Here is a 26264-nt window from a genome sequence, read left to right as displayed (position 1 = left end):
GATCAGGCCCAGCTCCGGCTCCCTGTGCAGACCTGCCATCTCTGGGTTGTGGCCAAACCCTCAAGCACTCAGCAGAGGTTCAACTGTGGTTTTTAGCCACCACCCTGAATGGGGGATGGGGTGCTGAGGTACCCATCAGGACACACTTAAGATAGTTTGCATCTGATTTACATTCTGTCCAGGGCCCTGAAGGTGGAGAGGGGTCCCGTGGGTCTCAAGGCAAGCTGTCCCAACAGGCTCTCAGGGCCCAGGGGACTGGGGGTGGAGCTGGCTGCACAGCCTTGCGCTGGGGCAGGAAACGAGAGTGGGGAAGGGGGAGGCCACAGCCGGTGGAGGCAAGGCGGGTGTAGGGTGTGTGGGGAGGGAGGGAGGTGCCAGCACTCCAGCCCTGAGGCCCTGCTGGCCCCTGGGCGGAGGCCCAGCTCCGGCTCCCAGGAATGGACCTCGTGGACCCCGACATCTTTAATAGGGACCCTCGGGACCACTACGACCTGCTTCAGCGGCTGGGTGGTGGCACCTATGGAGAAGTCTTCAAGGTGAGAAGCCCCCTCCTCCATCACCCTCCAACCAGTGGCCTTTGTGGTGAAGTCCAAGAAGGGGAGGGGATGAGAGAGGGTCCCGGTCTTTGATGTTGGCTCAGGCATGCTGAAGAGGAATTCAGGGGAATGGAGACAGCCTGACTGTCAACTTCCCTTTTACAAGGCTCGAGACAAGGTGACGGGGGACCTGGTGGCATTGAAGATGGTGAAGATGGAGCCTGGTGAGGAGAGGTCCCAGGAGATCCTTCCCCACACCCCACCGACTTCCTAGGACACTGGGCTCGCCCCCATACGCCTTCCCTGCAGTGGAATTTTCTCTCCTGACCCTCTTTGCAGATGATGATGTTTCTACACTTCAGAAGGAAATCCTCATCTTGAAAACTTGCCGGCACGCCAACATTGTGGCCTACCACGGGAGTTATCTCTGGTGATGAGCCTAACTAAGACTTGCCCCCTATCCCAGGACCCCTACTTCTGACCAGGGTACCCCCTATCCTTTTATCCTGGACCCTTATTTTAACTGTTACCCCTAACTTAATCCCCAGGCCAAAGTTCTACATTTCTGACCAGAATACCCCCTAATGTAAACTTCAATTCAGAACTCCCATTTCAGACCAGGGGTCCCAAAATCGACCACTTTATAGTAACCAAATCTGAAACTAAATTCCCTAAAACTAACCTTTCATCCTGTGCTTTGGTTCCCCCAGTTTCACTCTCTGTTCTTTTAATGTGAACCTCTGAATTACCTGACCCCCACATTAATACCCCAGATGCCCCAATAATGACTCTGTCCCTCAGACCTGGCACCCTGGGCCTCTGTGTCCCCTCTAACTTCCTCAACCTCTGAGATCTCTACCCTGTCTCTTACGTTAGCATGGGACAGCAGAGGGTGCCCTGGATTAGGAGCCAAAGATGTGGGTTTGAGTCCAGTTGATCATGAACATACATTTCCTCTTTGAGCCTCAACTTCCCCATCTATAAAATGGAAGTGGGATGATTTCACTCTGTGGGAAAAGAAAGTTAGAGATGACTGCTGTTACATTAAAAGGTTGGAGCCCTGGCTGGTGTGGCTTTTGGTTAGGACACTTGCCTGGGTTGCGATTCAATCTTTGGCCAGGGGTCAGGGCACATGCAGTGGGGGTGGGGGCAACTGATCAATGTTTCCCTCTTTCTCTTTCTTTCTCCCTATATATATAGAGACACCCCCTATATATATCTATCTCATTTTCCCCCTCTCTAAAAGTCAGTGAATATACCCTCTGGTGAGGATTAAAAAAAAACACAAAAATGTCAGAGCAAGACAATGAGCCAGGGGCTGTCCAATAAATATTAATTTATCACTGTATTATTATTATTACTGCTGTTGAACTGTTGTAGGCTGCAAAAGTTCTGGATCTGCATGGAATTCTGTGGGGCTGGTTCTCTTCAGGACATCTACCAAGGTAAGAGAAGGGCAAGGGACCCAGGCAGCCCCTGCCCCTCCAATCCACCTCTTCTGTCTGTCTGTGTTTGTGTGTCCTGGAACTGTTTATTCTGTCCATATTTTACATAGTGAGCCCCTCCTCTGGGTCCTGGGCCCTCCCCTCCAGGACCTGACAGCCCCAATCTTTCTGCATCTGATTTATATTCTGTCCAAGGCCCCCTCCTCAGCTTCCTCTGTGTCTGCATTTTCTCACCAAGGTCTATTCGTGTTTGAGTATTTCTGCATTTCTGGCTCATAGTAGGTGCCCACATTTTCATTGAATGAGTGATTCTCTCATCCTGCTTTCACTGTCTTGGAGAATTTTTTTATTTTTATATTTATTTATTTATTTTTCTCTTGGGAGAATTTGAGGGTAGGGTGGAGTAGCCTGTGGTCACCTCTCGATTTCTGATGCCCACTTCTATCTTTGACCATCTCCCTGTCTCCCTCCATCCCAACACCTCAAGTGTTAGAAAAGGAAGGACTTCATTAAGAAGTCCTCAGGGGGGGAAACTGAGGCCCATAGAGAGGAAATGACTCAGACAGCAAGACTGTCAGACCTGGTCTCTGTCTGCCTTTCTCTGTTGTTCCCTCTCCACCCTGTGTCTCTCTTCCCACTTTTTGGTCTCTGACCATCTTTCTTTCTCTGTCTCACTTTGGATCTATTCCTGCTTCTCTGTCTCTCTGCCTTTCCTCATTTTGCAAAGTCCCATCACTCCCTACTCAGAGCCCTCCCAGGGCTTCCATTTCCCTCTGAAAATCCCAAGCTCCTCATCATGGCCATGAATCTGACACCACTGAGCCCCATGCTGTATGGCCTCATCTCGTCTCCCCGCGGCTCCACTCACTCTGCTGCTTTCCAGACCCACCAGGCACCTCCTGCCTCCCAGCTCTGCACTGGCCTTTGTCCCCCCTCCAAGCAGGACTGCTCACAACTTCATCTTGTCACCTTCACAGCGTGGCCTTCGCTGACCAGCCTGAGTAAAATGTCGTAGCCTTCCCACACATTTCCTGTTCATTCATGCTTTTTCTTATTATTTATTAGCATCTTGTGTACTGTATATTTTACCTATTTATCTGGTTTACTGTTGGTCTTCCCCACTGGAATGTTCTCTCTGTGAGGGTAGGGATCTGTCTTTTTTGTCCACAGCTGTGTCCCCAGTGCCTACCATACAGTAAACACACAGTCAATGTCTGTTGAGTGAATTTCCGTCTCCATCTGGCTCCTGGCTCCCTGCTGCCTCTCTGTTGCTGACCATCCCTTGGTCCCCACCCCGCCTTGTCCCATCCTGTACTGTATCCCACTCCTCACATGGCACCCTCTCAGCCAGTTCGGTGGGGACCAGGGCCTCTTGGGCCAGGTTTCCTAATTCCCAGCCAACACTGTGCTGGGGTGACCTTTGCAGTGACAGGCTCCCTGTCAGAGCTCCAGATCAGCTACATCTGCCGAGAAGTTCTCCAGGTGAGGAGAGGCCTGGGTGGGGGCAGGTCCCTGCTCCAGCCCCCACGCTCTCACAGCCTCCTTGTTTACCCCCCTTCCCAGGGACTGGCCTATCTGCACTCACAGAAAAAGATACACCGGGACATTAAGGTGGTCTAGGGGCAGAAAGGTGGCATTGCGGGGAGGGGCAGGAGGTGGGAGTGGTATTTGGAAGGCTTGGAGTGGTATTGAGCTGTGGGGCAGGGGTAGGGGGGCCAAGGGGTAGAGGCTAGAGATGGTGGTCTCTGATAGCCTCTAATCTCTCCTCTGTCCCCAGGGAGCCAACATCCTCATCAATGACTCTGGGGAGGTCAGACTGGGTGAGTGTGGCTGGGGATTGAGGAGGTGGACTGGCTAGGGCCCGAGAGGACCCTAGTTCACTGTGTCTCCCTCTGCCTCCAGCTGACTTTGGTATCTCAGCTCAGATCGGGGCAACGCTGGCTCGACGCCTCTCTTTCATTGGGACACCTTACTGGTGAGGGGTGCCTGGCAGGCAGCTAGGGGTAGAGTGAGGGGCAGCAGCTCCCCTGCCCCCATCTCTTCTTCTGGCTCCTTCTCCCAGCCTCTGCCTTGCTCTGTTGAATATTCTATCTTCCCTTCAGCTCTCTATCCTGAGTTTTCCCTTTCGTTAGTGTTTGTGTTGATTTTTATCCTGATCTCTCCCCATCTGTCTTTTTTCTGTCTTAGTGTGGCCCTGTCTCTATGTTCCCATCTCTCTCACTCTCTCTCAGTGTTTTCCCATCTGTCTCTTTCTCTCCATCGTTGATTCTCTCTGCATCTGGTTCTCTCTATTTTCCATTCTCCTCTCTCTTTTTGTGTCTCTTCTCCCCCCCCCCCCACTCCCCACACCAAGGAGTCTCCCTTCCCCCTCCTTATCTCACCCCTGGCTCGCTGAGGGTCTCTGCCCCCAGGATGGCTCCAGAAGTGGCTGCCGTTGCCCTGAAGGGGGGATACAATGAGCTGTGTGACATCTGGTCTCTGGGCATCACAGCCATAGAACTAGCCGAGCTACAGCCACCGCTCTTTGATGTGCACCCTCTCAGGTAAGCAGGTGTGGCTGCTCCCCCCAGGACCTAGAGACTCCACCCAGCCCTGACTCTAAGCACCCCCACCAGCCTGCTTCCCCACATCAAGATTGTCCTATAGGAGAGCCCCCACTTTCTGCAAACCCAGTCTGAGACCCCCAAGGATCCTCTCAAAGCCTTTTTTTCCAGTCCTCCACACCAGGAACCCCCAACTCAGGGATCCCCATCTTGAGCCTCCCTCTGCTACTCACATAGCTCTATAATGTGAAATGTGGTGTCCCCTGGAAGTGGCAACCCAGTGCATAGTAAAACCTAAGCCTCATTCTCATTCTGTCCCTCACTTGTTCTCTACTGGCTTCAGTGCTATTGAGCCCCATTGGGAGTCTGAACTCCATGTACTCTCCTTATTCTTGTAGAGTTCTCTTCCTCATGACCAAGAGTGGCTATCAGCCTCCCCGGCTAAAGGAAAAAGGCAAATGGTAGGAGGAAGTGATGAGAGGGAGGGCAGAGCCAGGGTGGATGGTCTGATGGGAATGTCTCTGGCCCCTCACCCCAGAACTTGGCTTCTTTCTTCCAAGGTCTGCTGCCTTCCACAACTTTGTTAAAGTCTCCCTCACCAAGAGCCCCAAGAAACGACCCAGCGCCACCAAGATGCTCAGTGTAAACCATCCCTCCTCCAAACCCTCCCCAGACTCTCACCCCAGAATTCCCCAGGGCCACATGGCTCTCCAGAACATTGATGGTTTAGTTCCACAGAACCCCATGGCCCTCTCAGAGTCCATAGTCCTTCAGAATTTCCCAGGATGCCCCCTAAGACCCTCCAACTTGTACCCAAACCCTTTTCCAAGATATCTTGAGTTGTTAAAACTCACAAATTCCCAAGAGCCTCAAGACCCATTCCTGGGTGTACACTGGAATAGAATTCTCTGAGCCCCCCACCAGGATCCTTGAATTATTTTAGTATCTTCAGATTCCTCAGCATTCTCTGGTCTTCTGCCAGTTCCCCAGAGTTTCCTGCTTTCTCCCTCTGTTCCCCTAGGCAGGCTCTCCAGCCCCTGTTCCAACCTCTCCCTTCACACCAGCTGTCTGCCTGCTGACACCCTCCTCCCCTCCCCCAGCATCAACTGGTATCCCAGCCAGGGCTAAATAGAGGCCTGATCCTGGATCTTCTTGACAAACTGAGGAACCCAGGGAAGGGGACTCCTGTTGGTGAGACTGAAGATGAGGAGCCTGAGGTGAGGGGTCCTGGCAGACAGAAGCCCTGGAACCTCCCAGCCTTTGCTCAGGCCAGGCCCCCTGCCTGGAGTGACTTCCTGCTGCTGCTCTTGCAAGGATAAATGGGAGGGAGGATGGTGGGCTTGGCACAGGGCTGGGGGCACAGAGGTTATGGGAGGGTCAGGGGCTCCAGGCTGGGCCCACAGGGTGGTGGGCTGCTGGAAGTGAGTGGCCTGATATAGCTGCCACTCTGCCCAGCCACCCCCTGCCATCCCTCGGCGGATCAGATCCACCCACCGATCCAGCTCCCTGGGGATTCCAGATGCAGATTGCTGTCGTGAGTAGAGAGGCCTCAAACTTGGGAACACTTGGCCCTATAATAGACCCAAGAGACCCCTACACTCCTACATCACTCATCACTTCCAAACAGACCCTCAGAGACCCCAGAGAACCTCATTACTACCTGACCTACAAGGTGACTCTAGCAGGGGTGGGCAAAATTTTTGACTCGAGGGCCACAATGGGTTCTTAAACTGGACTGGGGGGGGGGGGGGCAGAACAAAAGCATGGATGGAGTGTTTGTGTGAACTAATATAAATTCAAAGTAAAGGAGCGGAGGGGAGAGCAAGAGAACCGGATAGAACAGCCGGATCCGGCCCGCGGGCCGTAGTTTGCCCACGGCTGCTCTAGAGGCTCCACTGCTCTGACCTGCAAACAGACCCCTTCAGACTTCCCATTACCACCCTGACCCCCAAAGAGACCTCAGAAATATGGCAGACCCCTGATACCCAATGGAACCTGAAACTGAACACTCTAACACTACTTTAGCCCCTACCTCCCTAATCCCAAACCTTGGTCCCCAAATGTAAACCAAGATGCTTCCCTTTAAGGAACAGCTCCAATCCAAACTCCCACTTTTAGTCTATTTCTGAATCCATCTTCCCAGCTCATTGTGTGTTACCTCACCTTCCCACCCCCAACCTCCAGGACGGCACATGGAATTCAGGAAGCTCAGAGCAATGGAGTCCAGGCCTGCAGCTGACACTGTGAGATGCCCCTTCCCCCACCTGTCTGGCCCCGAACACCCTCCCCTTCACCTAGGCCCCTGCTGACCCTTTACTATCCCACAGGCTCGCTTACAGCCCCCTGAAGACTTCAGGAGCAGCAGTCCTAGGTCAGGGACCCTAAGGCTGGGAGGGGAAGGGGCTAGGATATAAGTGGGAACTGCCTGAGGCTTATGCCTGTCACTCCTCAGGAGGCACCTGTCGGAGTCTGATGATGACTACGATGACGTGGACATGTAAGAGAGGCTGGGCCCTCAGCTCCTCAGGCCTTCACCTAGCCCCTGCCTTCCTGCAGCCCCTGCCTTGCTTCCACTTTGACCCCAACCTCAGTCCCTACTTTCCTTCACCATTCATCCCTGAACCTTGACTGGACCCTCAATGGAGCCCCCACCTTCCTTCACTCCCAACCTATGACCCCAACCTGACCCCTAGCCCGGCCCCCACTATCCTTCATTGATGTTTCCATCTCTCCTTAGCCCCACCCAAACTCAGCCCTTCACCTCAGACCCTTGACCCCCAAACCCACCTTCCTTCCAACTTTTTATAGGACTTTTGATCTGACTCCCAACTTCAGCCCCCACCTGCCCTCAACCCCAGTTGCTTCCAGAATGTCCTTCTGCTCCAGCCAGGGCTCTTTCCCCATCTATCCAGCTCAGCCTTGGACCCTTTGCCACCTGCCAGTCCCCAGCTCCTCCCAGACGTTGCTCCAACCCCCAGATTTCAACTGCAACCCCAACCCTCAACCACAGGCCTTCATCTTTCCTCATCTCACAAAACCTGACTGAATCTTGGTCCCTGGGAATTTTCCCCATGTTAGACTAGACCCTGGGCCCCAGACCCCAACCTCAACTCCAGCCATCAGCCCCCAGCCCACAGGCCCAGTGTCAGCCTCAGGGCTCCCATCATGTCTGTAATGGGCTCACATGTGGCACCAGGCACCATGTGGGCACCTAACCCCCAGGAGCTCAGATGATCTGTGTCGCTAGGTGGCTATGAAGATTTAGACTTGATGCCTTGATCTCCAAGAGTTGCTGTTGTTATTGTCATCATGATTATTATTATTTTAAAATATATATTTTTTTGTTGATTTCAGAGAGGAAGGGAGAGGAGAGAGAGCTATAGAAACATCAATGATGAGAGAGAATCATTGATCGGCTGCCTCCTGCACATCCCCTACTGGGGATTGAACTCACAACCTGGGCATGTGCTCTGACTGGAATCAAACCATGACTTCCTGGTTCATAGGTCAACACTCAACCACTAAGCCACACAGGCTGGGCTGTCATGATGATTATTAATTAGTCCTTTAGACCTCAGCTCCATCACAGACCAAGTCACCCCTGACCCTTCTGACCTCAGATATCCAGCCCCAAACTACTCCATCCTTGTTTTCCACACCCCCACCCCTGTCTTTGTGTTTCAGCCCCACCCCTTCAGAGGACACACCTCCTCCACTGCCCCCCAAGGTGAGGTCCTAGTCAAGAGCTGGGGGTTTGGGGGCCAAGAGCTTAGGGTCCTTAGATGCTGGGATACCGGGCATTCTAGGGCTATAGTCTGGGACACCAGGTCCTTTGAAATCTGGGAGATGGGACAATGAGCATATTGGGGTATGGGAGTGGCATCCATGAACCACAGGTGTGATTCAAAATATTTAGCCTGATGGACACTGGTCAGTAGCTGGTTACCCAGCATTAATCCTTTAGTTGCTGGAGTGTATTGACGGGGTGCGGATGGAGGGGAAAGTTGGAGTGGTGGTAGGACATTGTGGGAAGAGTCAGAGCTATGACCACATTTCTGTTGTAGCCTAGGCAGGGTTGGTATGGCAGGGTGCCCTCTCTTTCTGAGATCATCTAATGCAGTGGTCAGCAAACCGCGGCTCGTGAGCCACATGCAGCTCTTTGGCCCCTTGAGTGTGGCTCTTCCACAAAATACCACATGCGGGCGCACATGTACAGTGCGATTGAAACTTCGTGGCCCATGCGCAGAAGTCGGTTTTTGGCCTGGGCAAGTCTATTTTGAAGAAGTGGCGTTAGAACACTCAAGGGGCCAAAGAGCCGCATGTGGCTCACGAGCCGCGGTTTGCCGACCACTGATCTAATGTATTACCTGCCCCACTTCTCTGTCTCCAAAGCCCAAGTTCCGCTCTCCATCAGACGAGGGTCTTGGGGGGCCTGGGGAGGAGGGGCAGCTGAGCCCGGGGGTGCTGGTCCGATGTGCCAGTGGGCCTCCCCCACGCACTCCCCATGTTGGACCTCTCCCAGCCACCAGGAGTCCCCATCTAACTGCCCATTCAGGTAACAGGGCAGGCTAGGGTGGGAGGTGGGCAGGGGTGGGGGAGCTTTGTGGACTGATTATTCCCAATCCTGTCTCAGAGCCCTCACTCTGGAACCCAACCACTCAGCAGTCTGACCAGCCCCCACTGTTGCCCCCCAAGAAGGAAAAGATGAAGAGAAAGGTGAGGCCATCTATGCTGAGGACTCACACCTCTAGATGGGACTGGGGATGCTGGGTGGGGTGGGGGTGGGAAGACTAATGATAAGTGACATTTGTGGAGCAGTTCCTCTGTGCCAGGTACTAATCTCATGTCTTTACATGGTGTAAACCTTTACAGTTAGAGGTAGATAATATTTCCCATTTCACAGAGGGTAAACTGAGGTAGAGAGGGTTATGTAGCCTGCCAAGGTCATAAACCTTTGAGGAGGCAGAATCTGAACACTGGCACTCTTGCTCCAGAGCCTTAACCACTGCACTTCCTGTCCACTCCTTTTTTTTTTTTTTTTTTTTTTTTTTCTGAATCTCCTGCTCTGCTCCCCATGACCTGCCCAGGGATGTGCCCTTCTTGTGAAGTTGTTCAATGGCTGCCCCCTCCGGATCCACAGCACAGCTGCCTGGACACACCCCTCCACCAAGGGTGGGCATTCAGGAGGGTAACAGAGAGCATGGGGGGATGGGGAGGGACCTTAATGGAAGGTACAAAGTCAGGGACTAGGGAGGGGCTTAATAGGGTGCAGAGTGGCCAAGCTGAGGCAGGGACAGAGCCTGGAGCTACAGTGGCATTTGGGGATTAAAGATAGTTGGCTTGAAGATGAGTTTGAGAGTGAAAACTAGCAATATTAGGGATTGGGGGCCACGAGTATTAGATACAGCAGAAAGGTCAAACTTTGGGATACAAGATGGAGGACAGTTGGACCCCATTAACTCCATTAACCTCAGTTGGAGATTAATGGTAGAGAGACTAAAATCAGCATTTTGGGATTAGGAGTTTTAGGGATTAGAATATAACAGAAAGGGATAGAGTTTGGGGATCAAAGATGTAGAGACAAGGTCAATGAGAGGTTAAAGAAAAAGCATAGAGTTTGGGTGTGTCACACTGAACAGAGAAAGCTATATTATATTTAAGAGGGCCTGAGTTTGAGGATCAATGCTGAGACAGGATTAGCCTTTAGGGACCAGAACTAGGGAGGGAAAAAGAGGAAGAGAATTTAGAGGGCTATTTGGAGAGGCATGTCTAATGTTTGGTCAGGACTGAGGGGACAGAGGGTCAGGATTTGTGGTTCAGAGATGGAAGAACCACCAGAATGTGGGAAGTCAGAGGAAGGTGTGAATGAGACCAGTTAGAGGGATTGGATCAGGGTTTCAGTTCAGATTTGGGGACAGGCTGGGAGTATTGTTGTTGGGGTGAGAATTAGAGAGCTGAGGGTCAGGGCTGGGAGACAGAGTGCCAGTGTTTGGGGTCAGACAGGTGTGGGTTTGGGAGGTCCCCCAGGATAAGGCAGGTCCCAGTGTCCTTGTGTCTTTCCCCCAAGACCAGCACCTGATCCTAGGGGCAGAGGAAGGCATTTTCATCTTGAACCGGAATGATCAGGAGGCCACGCTGGAGATGGTGAAGGACAGCTCCCAGGGTGGGCCGAGGGTGGGGCTGGAGCTGGGGATGGCTGAGGTCTTACAGGAGCCGTCTCCCCCATTCTCTGCAGCTCTTTCCTAGCCGGACTACCTGGGTGTACTCCATCAACAATGTCCTCATGTCTCTCTCAGGTCTGGCCATCAGGGGTGGGGGGTGCTGGGAAGGGTGGGATCAGAAGTTAAGGGGTTGAGGGTCAGTGGGTTGGGAGGTAGACGGGCACAGCTGATAAAAGTCTAGGCTCCCCTTCACAGAGCCTGAGGTTCAATCCCAGTCACTCTCACTTGGGGCAGGAGACGTCTGCTCCCTGAGTCTGTTTCCCCATCTCACAGTCCCCACCTCTCAAGTCAGTTTTGAGGGAATTTCTACAATAAGTTAGTCTTTACCTTTCTTTGATGTTAAGATGACAATTAGAACTTAGCCCACACTACTAAAATAGAGTGAGCAAGTTATAGATTACAATTTGTTTAATTTTATAAACACTTTGTGTAAAAGAATTTCTAATTTGTGGGGAATCTCCAAACCAAATAGGATTCATGAGCTAATTAATACCTGTGATGACAAACTTAAAAGTTTCTAGATAGGTTCTTCTTAAACTTTTCAATGCGTATAACTTCATCTGGCTAGTTAAGTGTCCATAGTTCTTATGTGGCTATAAGCACCAAAGGGCAAGGAACATATTTCTTTTACTTGCCACTGTTACCAGTGCCTAGCACAGTGCCTGGCTTACAGTGGGTGTTTACAACATGTGAAGTGAGCCCTGCCAGCATAGCTCAGTGGTTGAGCGTCCACCTATGAACCAGAAGGTCATGGTTCAATTCCCGGTCAGGGTACATGCTCTGGTTGCTGGCTCAATCCCCTGTGGGGTGTGCAGGAGGCAGCCGATTAATGGTTCTCTCGTCATTGATGTGTCTCTCTCCTCTCCCTTCCTCTCTGAAATCAATAAAAAATATATGTTAAAAAATAAAACATGTTAGGTGAAAAGTGCTTAAGGCTTCAAGGTTTGTGAATTTCAGACAAAGTGATGGGGCGAGTGAAGCTACCTGGAAAGGTGGGAATGTCCAGTGTCCTATAACGGCCTGCTTCCTGTGTATACAACCACTGCAGGAAAGACCCCCCACCTGTATTCTCATAGCATCCTGGGCCTGCTGGAAAGGAAAGAGACCAGAGCAGGAAGCCCCATCTCTCACATTAGTCCCCACCGGCTACTCGCAAGGTACCAGCCCCCAATGGCACCACAGACCCCTATAATCCCCCCTCCCCGCCTACCTTCCACTCCCACATACCTTCTTCTCCAGGAAGAACATGGTCTCCACCAAGATCCAGGACACCAAAGGCTGCCAAGTGTGCTGTGTGGGTGAGAGAAAACCCCCTGGGGGCCATGGAGGGGGCTGGACTGGGCCAGGGGTGGGGCATGGGCCGCATCCACCCTAGGGGTTTGAAGAGTTAAGGCAGGGTGTCCAGAGCCTGGGAAAAAATATGGCCTTTGGGGAGCGGGAAAGGGGAGAGAAGATTGACTCTATCATGTCCTTACCCTCCCCACAGCGGAGGGCTCCAGCTCCGGGGGCCCCTTCCTGTGTGGGGCATTGGAGACCTCTGTGGTCCTGCTTCAGTGGTACCAGCCCATGAACAAGTTCCTGCTGATCCGGGTAGGGAGCCGTAGACGCTGGCTTCTGTGGAGACTTCCATGAAACCCCACTTCCACTCGAGGCCTCGTCCCAATTTCCCCCAAGGTTCTGCCCACCTGCCATAGGTCAGGGTGGGGGTGTCCTCCTTCTGAGGGCTTCCTAACCCTTAAATTCCGCCCCTCAGCCCAGGCACAATGCCCTTCCCCGCCTCTGCACTCTAAGGGGACCCCATGCAGGTCCTTTGAACCTCTGAGACCTGGCTGCCTTTGAGGCCACGCTTCTGGGGGTGGGATAGGGTTGGGGACTCTGTCTTTCTGCCACCAGAGCACCACGCCCCCAAGCAGCAGCCACGACGACTCTGAAAGTACATCTGTCCATTTCTAAGGAGGCACCACCGAAACCCCTGAGACTTCACCCCCTGACATTTCTAGATTTGGCACCTCCCAAGACTGAGCCCCCTGTCCTTCAAGGCCCCACCCTCTCCGCCCCGCCACGAGCCTCCTCTGAGCCCGTTCCTTCCGCGCCCCGCAGCAGGTGCTGTTCCCGCTGCCCACGCCCTTGCCCGTGTTCGCGCTGCTGACGGGGCCGGGCTCCGAGCTGCCCGCCGTGTGCATCGGCGTGAGCCCGGGGGCGCCGAAGTCCGTGCTCTTCCACACCGTGCGCTTCGGCGCGCTTTCCTGCTGGCTGGGCGAGATGAGCACCAGTGAGCGGGCCGGGCTCTGGGCGGGGCTGCGGCGGGGTGGCCTGGGCCGGGCGGGGCTTCCTGAGCCCGAGGCGGGGTTGGGAACGGGGTTGAACAGGGCGTGAGCGGGGCGGGGAGAAAGGCGGTAGGCATCACCGGTGAGATAGAAGACCCGGCGGGGCCGCTTGGGGAGCGGGGTTTAGCCTACTTGTGTGGGGATGGAGCGGGTGCTAAGGAGAAAGGCGAGTGCCACGAATTTGTCCGTGAACCTCCTCCTCTCAAACAGAGCACAAGGGACCAGTTCAGGTGACCCAGGTGGAGGAAGACAAAGTTATGGTGTTGATGGACGGTAAGGACGCCCCTTTCTCTCAGGCCCCCCGTCTTGCTTTGCTTCTCCCACTGAACTTATTGTCCAGTTCCTCGGTAACCAATCTTCTACGCCCCTCTCTTAAAGCTCTCTTTTTACTCCCTTCTAGGGTCTCTGAAGCTGGTGACGCCAGAGGGAGCCCCAGTCAGGGGGCTTAGAACTCCGGAGATCCCCATGACGGAAGCTGTGGAGGCTGTGGGTATGTGGAGGTTGGGAGGCCCGGGGTCCAAAGTGGAGGCTCAAGTGATACCCAAGGATAACAGGCACTGCTTTCCTCCCAGCGATGGTCGGAGGGCGGCTCCAGGCCTTCTGGAAGCATGGAGTGCAGGTGTGGGCTCTAGGCTCTGACCAGGTAAGTGTCTCCAGCCCAAGCCCTACAGCCTTACCTCCTTTCTCACTCACCTCACTCACGAGATGGGCCGGGAGATCTGAGTCAGCTGTGAAGTCCTGAGGCGAAGCGTCCTCCAGTCTCAGTTCAGACTGGTCCCCTGCTCTTCCCCAGGGTCTCTTGTGTCCGGAGCTCATCCCAGGCCATGTGTGACCTTGTGCAAAGGACTTTGCTTCTCTCTTAGCCTCATCGTCCCAACTATAAAATAGGGGTCACTATGGAGATATATGGGTGGTTAGGCATATGGACCAGACTGCCTGGGTTGGAATCGAGTTGAGTCACCTTAGGCAAATGACTTAACCTTCCTGTGCCTTACTTTCCTCATCTGGAAGATGGGGCAAAAATGGTGCTTAGCTCATAGACCACTGTGTCAGAACCTGCCCATACATGTTTGTATTTTATTTAATTTTCGTGATCACCTATCAGGTAGGTACTGTGATTTCACAGGTTAGTAATCTGAGGCACAGAGAGGTTAAGTAACTTGCTTGAGGTCACACAGCTGTGTGAGTGGTATTAGCAAGAATGATTATTTGTGGATCTGAGGCTGGGAGTTCAGAGCACTCCCTCCTGTTCTCTTTAAGGGAGTGGGAGGAGTATTCTAGATACTGACACACAACTTCTCCTCCAGCTGCTTCAGGAGCTGAGAGACCCCACCCTCACCTTCCGTCTGCTTGGCTCCCCCAGGTATGGACTTGGGGACGGGGACCTGGGAGGGGAGCTTCTGAGATGGAGAGGGCATCCTGAGGTGTTCCTAGCCACCTGAATCTTTGACCTAGACATTCTCTCCCCTGGTCCTGTTTCCAGCTCTGCCCCCGATAGTCCATTGATTTTTTTCCTGACTATGGGGGTGTAAATTGCAGACGTGGTGCCTATTTACCCATATATTCTTCAGTGTGTGTTTACTAAATCAAGCAAGGACCTGCTCTTACAAACCACATGCAGCCTTCAAAATCAAGAAAATACGGAGACATCACTACTTTCTAATCCACACACCCATTAAAGTCTCACTAGTTGTACCAGTGATATTCGTAATAACAAGAAAATAATACTATTGGGGGGTGTGTGTCCAGAATATAATTCAGGATGATGAGTTGCATTTAGGAGTCTTCTTTCTTTTCTTTTCTTTCGTCTTTTTCTGTTTTTTTGAAATTAATTCTCACCTGAGGATATTTTTCCCATAGATTTTTTAGAAAGAGAGTGGAAGGGACAGAGGGAGGGACAAAGAGAAACAAAACATTGATGTGAGAGAGACAAATAGGTTGGTTGCCTCCGGCACATGCCCCAGGGGGTCCGGGATTGAACCTGCAACCCAGATATGTGCCCTTGACCCAGAATCAATCCTGTGAGCCTTCGGTACTCAGGCTGACGCTCTAACCACTGAGAAACACTGGACAGGGCAGGAGTCATGTTTCTTTTTTTTTTTTAAATATAATTTTATTGATTTTTTACAGAGAGGAAGGGAGAGGGATAGAGTTAGAAACATCGATGGGAGAGAAACATCGATCAGCTGCCTCCTGCACACCCCTCACTGGGGATGTGCCCGCAACCAAGGTACATACCCTTGACCGGAATCGAACCTGGGACCCTTCAGTCCCCAGGCTGACGCGCGCTATCCACTGAGCCAAACCGGCCAGGACTCATGTTTCTTTAGTCTTTAGCCTGGAACAGTTATTCAGACTTTGTTTTTCATGATCTTGACACTTTTGGAGAGAGTGCAGGAAAATTGTTTTACAGAATGTCCCTCAGTTGGGTTTGAGATGTCTAGGTTAAGCATTTGGGGCAGGAAATTCACTGAAGTGATGGTGTGCCTGTCTCACGGCATCATATTAGGAGGCACATGTCCATTTGTCTTATTACTGATGATGTTATCTTTGATCATTTGGTTAAGGTGTGCAGTCAGCCACATTTTTCCACTATCAAGTTACTCTTTTTTCCTTTCTATTAATAAGTACAGAAGTCCCCCTCTTACCTGTGGGAATATGTTCCAAGACCCTCAGTCCTGAAACTGCAGATAGTATTGAGCCCTATATGTATTATGTTTTTTCCTATACATACATACCTATAACAAAGTTTAATTTATAAATTAGGCACAGTAAGAGATAACAATAATTAATAAACGAGAACAATTATAATAATATAGAATAATAAAAATTATCTGAATGTGGTCTCTCTCAAAATATCTTGTGCTGTACTCAGCCTTTTTCTCGTGATGATGTGAAATGATACAATGCCTATGTGATGGGAAGAAGTGAGATGAATGACGTAAGCATTGTGATGTAGCGTTAGGCTATTGTAAGGGTTCTTTGAACATAAGCACTGAGATACCATAACAGTTGATCTGATAACTGAGATGGCTAAGTGACTAAAGGGAGGCTAGCATATACAATTTGGGTAGGCTAGACAAAGAGAGATGACCCCCTCTGGGTAGGACAAAGTGGTGCAGCACCAGATTAAATCATGCTAGTTAGAACGACATGCAATTTAAAACATATGAATTAGCCAAAACCGGTTTGGCTCAGTGGATAGAGCGTCAGCCTGCGGACTGAAAGGTCCCAGGTTCGATTCCGGTCAAGGGCATGTAACTTGGTTGCGGGCACATCACCAGTAGGAGGTGTGCAAGAGGCAGCTGATCGATGTTTCTCTCTCATCGATGTTTCTGACTATCTATCCCTCTTCCTTCCTCTCTGTAAAAAATCAATAAAATAAAAAAATAAAAAAAAAAAGAACTTAGACCCTGAGTTGGGAATGCACTTTCCTTTAAAAAAAATAAAAAATAAAAAAAAATAAAACATATGAATTGTTTATTTCTGGAATTTTCCATTTAATATTTTTGTACTGCTTTTGACCTCGGGTAATTGAGACCTTGGAAAGCAAAACTGTGGATGGGGGGAGGAGAGACTACTGTATCTTTTTGGGTAATGTGTTGAGACTGTGTAAATATACTCTTTCTTACTAGACTTTCATCGACTAGTTTTAGCTGTTGATGATTTTGTTTAAAGTTTTATTTATTGATTTTAGAGGAAAAGAGAAAGAGACATCGATTTGTTGTTCCACTTGTGCATTCATTGGTTGCCTCTTTTAAAAAAATTTTTTTTAATTGATTTCAGAGAGGAAGGGAGAGGGAGAGATAGAAACATCAATGACGAGAGAGAATCGATTGGCTGCCTCCTGCATGTCTCCCACTGGGGATTGAGCCTGCAACCCAGGCATGTGCCCTGACTAGGAATTGAACCATGACCTTTTGGTTCATAGGTCGATGCTCAACCACTGAGCCACCACAGCTGGGCCATTGATTGCTTCTTGTATGTGCCCTGACCAGAGATTGAACCTTCAACCTTGGCATACCAGGACGACACTCTAACCAACTGAGCTACCCGGCCAGGGCTATAGATGATTTTTGTCTGAATCTATTATTAGGATGGTTACTAAATGTTGATTTTTCTATTTCTATCATTCTGTCTACATTTATTTTTTTTAAGATTTTTCAATTGATTTTTTTTGAGCAAGGGAGAGGGAGAGAGAGAGAAACATCGATGTGACAGCAATACATGGATTGGTTTGTCTCCTACAAGCCCACTCCAGGTAATTGAGCCTGAAACCCAGGCACATGCCTTGACCAGCAATTCAACTGGCAACCTTTAGGTGCACGGGACAACCAACTGAGCCACACTGGCCAGGAGATTCCTTCTATACTTATTAGTTGGCATTCTACTGTAGGGAAAAGCTGTCCCTTCTCCACCATTATGTGTATGTATGTATGTATTTCAGCATAGTCTCATGGATTTCCATTGTATTCTATGGATTATATATAATCTATTACTATCATCTGGAAAGCACAAATACTCCCAAATTTAGCCAGTGAGAGCCTCTTCAAGGATCTTCTGTGACCATTTTGACATGTTAGAGGGGTCTTTTAAATTCCAAATATGAATTTGTCACTCCCCCTGTCTAAAACCCTCATGTGGCACCCTAGCCGGTTTGGTTCAGTGGCTGGAGCGTCAGCCTGTGGACTGAAAGGTCCCAGGTTTGATTCTGGTCAAGGGCACATGCCCAGGTTGTGGGCTCGATCCCCAGTGGTGGGCGTGTGCAGAAGGCAGCTGATCAGTGATTCTCTCATCATTGATGTTTCTATCTCTCCCTCTCCCTCTCCCTTCCTCTCTGAAATCAATAAAAAATATATTTAAAAAATAAATAAATAAAAAATACCCTCCCTCCCCCGTGGCTTCAAGATAAATACCCAATTCTGGCCACAGCACACAAGACCATGACTTCTGCAGCCAACCCCCAGGCCCTCTCCACCTCCAGGCCTTTGCACGGGCTGTTCTCTCTCCAGAACACTCTTCCCTGTCTTTTCACCAAGTTCCCTCCTGAGCCTTCATCAGGATCTCCTATCCATTCTTTGGAGGCACCTTGGCTGACCTTTGGGGCGCTAGGTGTCCCTGCTGTGTGCCGTGCTTTGCACTCATGTAATTTACTGATTCATGTTGGTCTCCTGCTCTAAATTAAGCTCCCCAAGTTCAGGGACCATGTCTGCTTGTTCACTGCTACAGCCCAGCATTATGCAGGCACAGCCTCTATTAATTTCTTGAATGAATGAATGAATGAATGAATGAACAAATGCCTGGCCCTAGCCAGTTTGGCTCAATGGATAGAGCATCGGCTTGCAGACCAAAGGGTCCCAGGTTCAATTCTGGTCATGTACCTTGGTTTCAGGCTGCTCCCCGGCCCAAGCCCTGGTCGGGCACATGCAGGAGGTAGCCAATCGATGTGTTTCTCTCAAATCGATATTTCTCTCTGTCTTTCTCTCTCTCTTCCACTCTCTCTAAAAAAAAAATCAATGGAAAAATATCCTTGGGTGAGGATTAAAAAAATAACAACACACACAAAAAACACAAATGCCTGAACTGACTTCTCTCTTCCCCAGGCCTGTGGTGGTGGAGACACGCCCAGCAGATGATCCTACTGCTCCCAGCAACCTCTACATTCAGGAATGAGTCCCTGGGGGTGTTAGGAACCATTTCCTGCACCCTCCTTCCCAACAGACACTCATTAGTGGTCCTGACATGTCCCTTTACCACAATAAACATGTCTTCAGCCTCTACTGTCATCTTGTTTTTCTGGGGTTAGGGGAGGACAGAATTTCTGGATGCCCCTCCCCAATGTCAACAATCCAACACAAGGATGTCAGGGGGTAGCAGAGACTTTATTTCTCTAGTACATGGTCACCTCCCCGCAGGGGCCTTGTGGGGAGGGCCTGGGGCTAAGGGGCTTGCTGTGAGAGTAAGGCACTGGAGGCGGGGGTGAAGGGCCAGCGGGGGTGACTCAGTTAAGCTGGTCCTCATACTGCTTGCGGAAACAATCGCCAGCAGGGAAGAAGTCCCAGCATCTCTCTTGGTACATCTTCCACACGTAGGACTCCTAGGGTTGGGGGATGGGGAAGAGAAGGTTGGTCACATCTTCAAACACTTGATATTGATATGAGCTTTTTACTGACACCTGCTGATTGACCTTATATTAAAACTCTCCATGTCCTGCCCACTGTCCTCCCATTAACACCCCTTTACCTGACCCGTGTGTTCTGTCTCATCCTTGTTTATCAGGTACATCAGGAAAAACCTGGGGACGGGAGTGCAGCAGCAGACAGGTCAGGCACATCCTTACCTTCTCCTGATTAGCTGGCTGGGAATCCACTCACATGGACACCACACCCACTTCCCTAACTGGCCAAGGCCAGTATCCCACCCCTGACAGTCAGTGACCACGCCCCATCCTTCTCATTGGCCAGTGGGCCCACACTCACATGTAATTGGCCAGGTTGTGCTCCTCTAGTGTGTGAGTCTCAAACCCATGGGGTGTGGTATCAAAGTAATCACTGCCAATGCCACAGATGAAGCACTTGGTCTGTGGGTGGTGAGAGACATCAGAGTTGAGGCCCACTTGACTCTCCAGGGTCCTATAATCCCTTTGGGTCATCCCCAGACAACACCTACCTCCATATCTTCCTTCACTTGTTCTTGCTGGTCTCGGAGCTCGCCAAAAGCATCAATGATCAAACCTGGAAGGCAGGGCACAAGTCAGTGCCCAACCTCTGACCCACTTCTGGCTACCCACCTGTGAATCACCCATCTCCCATCTCCCTAATCTCACCCTGCTTTCTGAAAATACTATCATCTAGTGTTTATTGAGCACTTATGAGCCAGACACTTAACACCTATGAATTGACTTAATTCTCACAACAACAATATGAGCATCTTATTATATCTCCATTTCACAAATGGAGAAACTGATGTCCAGAGAGGTGACTTGCCCTAATCTTACAGTAAGGAGAGGCAGAGCCAGGACATAGACCCAAGCAGACTGGGTTCTGGGCTGGCACTCAAAGGAGCTAGTCTGCCTCTAGGCACTGAGCCCCACTCCCACAACCCCTACCAGCACTGACCCTGGATGATGGCCAGCAGGATGACGATGACAAAGAAGAAGAAGGTGATGTCGAAGACCACTCGGTACAGCTCATATTCATCACCTGCTGGGTCCTCAATCTCATCCCCAATGCCCCCACCAGCTCGGACACCCACGTACATGTGAAACAAGTAACACTGCAGGGGGAGGGTGAGAAGCATATTGGTCACACATTTGATCATTCAGCATTCACCGAGTACCTACATGGCCCTGGACCAGTGGGGTAGGAGTCATGGCAATGACTGAGATAACCCTGGACCCTGCCCTCACAGGGCTCACAAACATGCCACCAGATAGTGACAGTCAAGAAACGATCTGGGCTATGATGGGGAAGCACAGGAAGAGGAGTCAGGGCTGGGATGAGGGAGACAGTGTGTTCGGAGGAGATGGGGAAGCACAGGAAGCTTTGAAGCTTGAAAGCCTGGGTGAGCAGGCAGCTTCCTGGAAGAGGGGGCATATGTGGGCTGGGACATGAAGCAGGTGTTAGGTGGGAGACTGTTCCAGGCAGAGGAAACTACATGTGTTACGTCACCATTGGGGGAGAAAGAATATATTTTGGTCCTGTGAGGAACTGAAAGAATGAATGTTCAGTGAGGCTAGAAAATAGAGATCCTGTGAGCAAGAGTAGGGAGGGAGATGAGGCTCAATCAATGGACATGGAGAGCTTCCTGTAGGAGGCAGCATTTAAGTGGAAAAAATAGGTGTTAAGTGAAGAGGTGTATGTGCACATAGGGCCAGGGTGGGAGGCAGAGAGAACATCAGAAGCAAAAAGCTTGGGTTGGGAGAAAACACATGGTCTTAGGGGACCTGAAAGAAGGACCAGGCAGCCAGAGAGCAAAAGGCAAGAAAGACTGTGGTTAGACTCAGGCAACACTAGCTTTTCCCTGGCTTTGTAAGCCATAACGAGAGGATTTGGTTTCATCCATCTGGCATTAGAGAGCCACACGAAGATTCTGTGCAGAGCTGGGAACATCATCTGTCTGGACCTTGGGAAAGACTTCACACTTGTTATTTCTGTGTCCCCAGGAAGTGAGAGAACCTAGTTGTCTTGATAAAAGCTAAGGCCAGAGACTGTGATGGGAACAGTGCTATGAGTGGCAAGACGGGGTCTGGTGGGGTCTCAAATGACAGGCTGAGGAGCTGGACTGGGTCCTGAGATCATGGTGCCAGATTATAGGACATTTCAGATAAAAGCCTGAGATGATTCAACTGTGCCTCTGGTAGATTAAACTCAATTTAGATTATAACCACCATTATTATAATAGGAGAGAAAACAGAAATGGGTGGTATGCTGGTACTTTGGTGAAACTTATAATTATAGCTAACTAGAGGCCCAGTGCACAAAATTCATGCATGGGGTGGGGGCGGGGAGTGTCCCTCAGCCCAGCCTGCACTGTCTCCAATCTGGGACCCCTCGAGGGATGCCTGACTGCCCGTTTAAGCCTGAACCTGGTGGGATCGGGCCTAAACGGGCAGTCAGACATCCCTCTCACAATCCAGGACTGCTGGCTCCCAACTGCTTGCCTGCCTGCCTGCCTGCCTGCCTAATTGCCCCTAACCGCTTCTGCCTGCCAGCCTGATCACCTCCTAACCACTCCCCTGCCAGTCTGATCGACACCTAACTGCTCCCCTGCTGGCCCGATTGCCCCTAACTGCCCTCCCCTGCCAGCCTGGTCACCCCCCAACTGCCCTCCCCTGCAGGCCTGGTCACCCCTAACTGCCCTCCCCTGCAGGCCTGGTCACCCCTAACTGCCCTCCCCTGCTGGCCTGGTCTCCCCTAACTGCCCTCCCCTGCAGGCCTGATACCCCCTAACTGCCCTCCCCTGCAGGCTTGGTCCCCCTCAACTGCCCTCCCCTGCAGGCCTGGGTCCCCCCCAACTGCCCTCCCCTGCAGGCCTGGGTCCCCCCAACTGCCCTCCCCTGCAGGCCTGGTCCCCCTCAACTGTCCTCCCCTGTAGGCCTGGTCTCCCCTAACTGCCCTCCCCTGCAGGCCTGATACCCCCTAACTGCCCTCCCCTGCAGGCTTGGTCCCCCTCAACTGCCCTCCCCTGCAGGCCTGGGTCCCCCCCAACTGCCCTCCCCTGCAGGCCTGGGTCCCCCCAACTGCCCTCCCCTGCAGGCCTGGTCCCCCTCAACTGTCCTCCCCTGTAGGCCTGGTCACCCCTAACTGCCCTCCCCTGCAGGCTTGGTCCCCCTCAACTGCCCTCCCCTGCAGGCCTGGGTCCCCCCCAACTGCCCTCTCCTGCAGGCCTGGGTCCCCCCAACTGCCCTCCCCTGCAGGCCTGGTCCCCCTCAACTGTCCTCCCCTGTAGGCCTGGTCCCTCCCAACTGCCCTCTCCTGCTGGCCATTTTGTGGTGGCCATCTTGTGTCCACATGAGGGCGGCCATCTTTGACCACATGGGGGCAGCCATCTTGTGTGTTGAAGTGATGGTCAATTTGCATATTACTCTTTTATTAGATAGGATGATGGCAGGAGCTCACATTTATGTAATCCTTAACACATGCTAGGCACTATTCTCAGCTATTTAAATCTGAGATTGTCACAGAGCACCACTGAGTCCTAAAAGCAACCCTCAGCTGTAGATACTGTTACTATACATTCATTTGACAGGTGGAGACCCCAGAGCATGGGGAGCTTGAGTAGCTTGCCCACTATCACATGGCTTGGGACACTTTGCCTGAGTGCCTTTCCCAATAAGAAAAGTTATAAAAACTCAAATAATAGTACACCAGTGGTTGACATTTACTGAGTATTGATTGTGTGCCCAGTACTATTCAAAGTACCTCACAAGCATCAGCTCACTGAACCCTCACAGTAAATCTACGAGGCAGGGACTATTTATTATTAAACCCCTTTACAGAGGGGAAATCTAAAGGTCAGGGATGGTTAAGTCACTGGCCCAAGAGCGCTGGAGGGAGGGGCTTACTGTCATCATGTCATCGCACTTCATGTCGGGCTCGTCCTCATCCTCGCTCTTGTTGTAGAACTTGCGGAAGAAGTTGAAGGCCACCACAGTGTACAGGTAAACCACCACTGCCAGGAGGCCGACAGTCATCACCAACTGGGGACAGGCAGGGGCAGGTCAGCTCCATGCTCTGGCTTGCCACTCCCCCATGCCCAGCCTTCCCCATCCTTACTTAGGTTCAGCCCATGCATCCCCCGGGTCCTACTACCCACACCCACCCTGGCTTGGTGGCCTAGCCTTGCCCCTCATCCCTCCACCCCTACACAGACTGCTAAACTGGTCCCTGCCAGGCTCACACGCCTCCTTCAGGTCCTCTCCACACCTGTTTCCCATTGTGGGTGACAGAGGAGAGGATAGTGCGCAGTGTCTTGACTCCCATGGCAATGTCCAGGAGGTGGGCAGCAAAGAAGAAGTTGTTGTAGTGTCCCAGGAGGGACATCACCATGTACCAGCCCAGGTACAGGAAAGACTGCGGGCACACAGGGTCAGGGGTCAGGGAGCATGCAGGGATTCGTGGGGAGCAGCACTCTGGGAAACAGGAGGTCTGGGGACATTTAAGAGGGTTGGGAGTGCTCTGGGGATCAGATGCCATCTTTAGCTGGCGGGGGGGGGGGGGGACCTTGGAGGTTCAGGAGCACTCTGGGTGAAAAGCCATCCTGGGGAAAGTTGGGGATTCCTCTGAAGAAGGATATAGTCTGGAAATTAAACAGCACTCTGGGTGACAAGGAGCCTTGGATCAGAGGTGTGCAGGGGCTCAGGAGTTATCCTAGGATCAGAGGTGTGCAGGGGGCTCAGGAGTCAGTCCCTGGCCAGGGATACCTAGGGGTGGAGCCATTTTCTTACAGGTCCCTCCCCCACTACTGACCCCTCCTTACATTGTCTGTGAAGATGACCCCAAACTTCCAGATCTGGTACTTGATGTCAATGGACATGAGCCTATGCAGGATGGAGAGAAGAGGGATGGCCAGATGCCTGAGGGTCCGACCCTGGCCAACCCCCTGCCTGCCCCAGGCCTGCGTGGTGCTATCCCAGGCGCACCAGGTAAGCAGCCCTGGCGGTGGTTCAGGCTTGCGCTCATGGTGGACTGTGATCTCCAGCGAGGCCAGATCCATGCCCAGCAGTTCGGCGATTCGCTCCCGCCCATAGATGTCCCCGTGCTTGTCCAGGACCTGAACAGAAGAACGTGGGGCCATACAGACACAGCTGGAGTCGGGGAGGGCCTTGGCTGGCATAGGGAGTTCTGGGGACCCTCAGAACTTTGTGTGGTAAATTGGGGATACATTTTTCTAGGGAGAAGAGTCAGAGCTTTCTTTGTATCCTAAGGGGGAGGGTCCAATACTTATAAAGGTCCAGCTGATTCATTAACCAAAGTAATTAGGATAATTTCTTATTAGGATAATTTTTAAATTAGGATAATTTCTTATTTTTAGGTAGGTAGGTAGGCAAGGAGTTGTATATAATTAGGCCCCTTGTTACCTATAAACTTATCTCCTCAACTCACTCACTCTGCTGCAGAAACCAACCTCCTCACAGCTCCTCAAATGCACCAGGCACCCTCTGGCCTCGGGCCTTCGCACTGCTGTCCCCTCCGCCTGGATTCTTCCCCCGGATTTCCACTTGGCTCATTCTCTCAGATCCTTTTTAATTAGCGTGCCCTTTCCTGACCACCCTACACGAAAGAGCAACCACTGCTCTGCCTGTTTTCTTCTATATCACTTATCACAACTTGAATGCTGTAAATGTGTTCATCAAATGTCTTTCCAACTCCAGTATCAGAATTACTGTTGTGTTTACTGCTGAATCCCAGGTCTCTAAAATAGTTTTTGGTATGCAGTAGGTGAACATTGGTATGCAGTATGAACATTTGTTAAGTGAATAAATGATGGTAACAGCCAGATACTGTTGACATAGTAGGTCATATAATCTTTACAACTACTCTATGGAGTCTGCCCTGTTGTTACCGTACTCTGAATATGAGGGAAACTGGGGCACAGAAAGGTTGACACAGCTAGGAGTAGAAAAAGCAGGCAATCTGGCTCCTGAGTCTGTGTGCTTAAAAGAGTAGTTCCTCCTTTGAAAGTAATATTTATGAAGTACTTACTCTGTGCCAGGCACTATGCTATGCTCATTACCTGCCTCATCTCATTTGTGAGAGGGAGGGGTGCTTATCATGCTCATTTCAAAATGGGCAAACTGAGGTGCTCCTGGTCCAAGGTCACACACAAAGCAAATCCTTGATAGGGCTGGGATGGCCTGATGGCAGCAAGGGACCCAGCCTGGAAGGCCCTGCCACCGCCCCATCCATGCATCTCACCTTCCGCTTGACAAACTTGTCCCAGTAGTTGCTGGGGAAAGACCTGTCAAGAGAGATAGACCACGAGGTGTCAGGACAGGAGGGAATAGGAGCCACTAGCCAGTTCAACGTGGTTTGAAATTCCAATGTTTTTCTTACAGTGGACCCCACACTCTCACTTGGGGTCCAGCTCTGAAGACCCAGGCCTGAAGTTTGCCTCAGGCCAACCGTTACCCCCACTGGTGTCTTTTGGTGGAGCCCAAGTGAGGCCGGGCATAGCATTCAGAGCCTAGATGTACCAAAAAACCCTTATCGGCACTCAGGTGGGGAGGACTCCCAGCCAGCAACCTGGTCCTGATACAGCTCTGGTGGGGAGTGGTGTGCTTTCTCACACAGTTTTATGTAATGTTATTTGATGATTCTGGCCCTTTATTGACCAGTTTTCTGATTGATATCTCTGACACAACAGGATAATCCAGGCTCATTGTATATTGACCTGCCCCAGCCCTGAAATCTGCCACTTCTTCAAGGAGCTTGGTTCCTTTTTGTGGAAAATGGCATTTAGAAGTCAAGGTCTTGGGCAGATACTTTTTTTTTAAGGTTTTTTATTTATTTATTTAATCCTCACCCGAGGATATTTTTCCCATTGATTTTTTTAGAGAGAGTGGAAGGGAGAGGGAAAGACAGAGAGAAACATCAATGTGAGAGAAACACATTGATTGGTTGCCTCCTGCACGTGCCCCGGAGCCTGCAACCAAGGTATGTGCCCTTGACTGGAATCGAACCCGGAACTC

At 51.2% G+C, this 26264-nt stretch overlaps 2 protein-coding genes across 10 annotated transcripts in view; one reads left to right on the top strand and one right to left on the bottom strand.

Annotated features, from left to right (window-relative positions):
• The first annotated feature begins 322 nt into the window (after positions 1-322).
• On the top strand, positions 323-18853 carry MAP4K1 (mitogen-activated protein kinase kinase kinase kinase 1). Its single transcript, XM_080645138.1, has 31 exons — positions 323-536; positions 703-760; positions 876-966; positions 1917-1981; positions 3408-3463; positions 3545-3592; positions 3759-3801; positions 3884-3956; positions 4393-4524; positions 4923-4985; positions 5085-5166; positions 5625-5741; positions 5980-6058; positions 6709-6767; positions 6852-6895; positions 6977-7021; positions 8209-8251; positions 8917-9079; positions 9158-9240; positions 9612-9696; positions 10592-10668; positions 10760-10820; positions 11794-11902; positions 11985-12043; positions 12232-12335; positions 12846-13017; positions 13283-13345; positions 13473-13562; positions 13645-13715; positions 14380-14435; positions 18676-18853. The coding sequence occupies exons 1-31, from the start codon at positions 438-440 to the stop codon at positions 18743-18745; spliced, it is 2460 nt and encodes an 819-aa protein (XP_080501264.1). The 5' UTR covers positions 323-437; the 3' UTR covers positions 18746-18853.
• An 81-nt stretch (positions 18854-18934) lies between these two features.
• Positions 18935-26264, bottom strand: part of RYR1 (ryanodine receptor 1) — a 144960-nt gene continuing 137630 nt past the window's right edge. For all 9 annotated transcript variants that reach the window (XM_080644317.1, XM_080644321.1, XM_080644319.1 and 6 more), the window contains 10 exons: positions 25492-25534; positions 24216-24346; positions 24053-24113; positions 23500-23646; positions 23139-23273; positions 20191-20347; positions 19742-19806; positions 19552-19652; positions 19316-19367; positions 18935-19169 (listed from right to left, as the gene is read on the bottom strand). In XM_080644317.1, the coding sequence (XP_080500443.1) occupies positions 19074-19169; positions 19316-19367; positions 19552-19652; positions 19742-19806; positions 20191-20347; positions 23139-23273; positions 23500-23646; positions 24053-24113; positions 24216-24346; positions 25492-25534 (988 nt within the window). In that variant the 3' untranslated portion in view covers positions 18935-19073. The remainder of the gene's footprint in view (positions 19170-19315; positions 19368-19551; positions 19653-19741; positions 19807-20190; positions 20348-23138; positions 23274-23499; positions 23647-24052; positions 24114-24215; positions 24347-25491; positions 25535-26264) is intronic.

Source organism: Plecotus auritus (genome assembly GCF_963455305.1).
Source record: "Plecotus auritus genome assembly, chromosome: 10".
Lineage (NCBI taxonomy): Eukaryota > Metazoa > Chordata > Mammalia > Chiroptera > Vespertilionidae > Plecotus > Plecotus auritus.
The sequence above is the reverse complement of the archived record's forward strand: the minus strand, read 5'-3'. Positions and strand labels throughout refer to the sequence as shown.

Bases quoted from the DNA above. Each gene is read 5' to 3' on its own strand.
- MAP4K1 (XM_080645138.1), top strand. From the start codon at position 438: ATGGACCTCGTGGACCCCGACATCTTTAATAGGGACCCTCGGGACCAC. The intron at 9,241-9,611 runs GTGAGGCCATCT...TGACCTGCCCAG, and splicing joins AGGAAAAGATGAAGAGAAAG to GGATGTGCCCTTCTTGTGAA. The intron at 12,336-12,845 runs GTAGGGAGCCGT...CGCGCCCCGCAG, and splicing joins ACAAGTTCCTGCTGATCCGG to CAGGTGCTGTTCCCGCTGCC.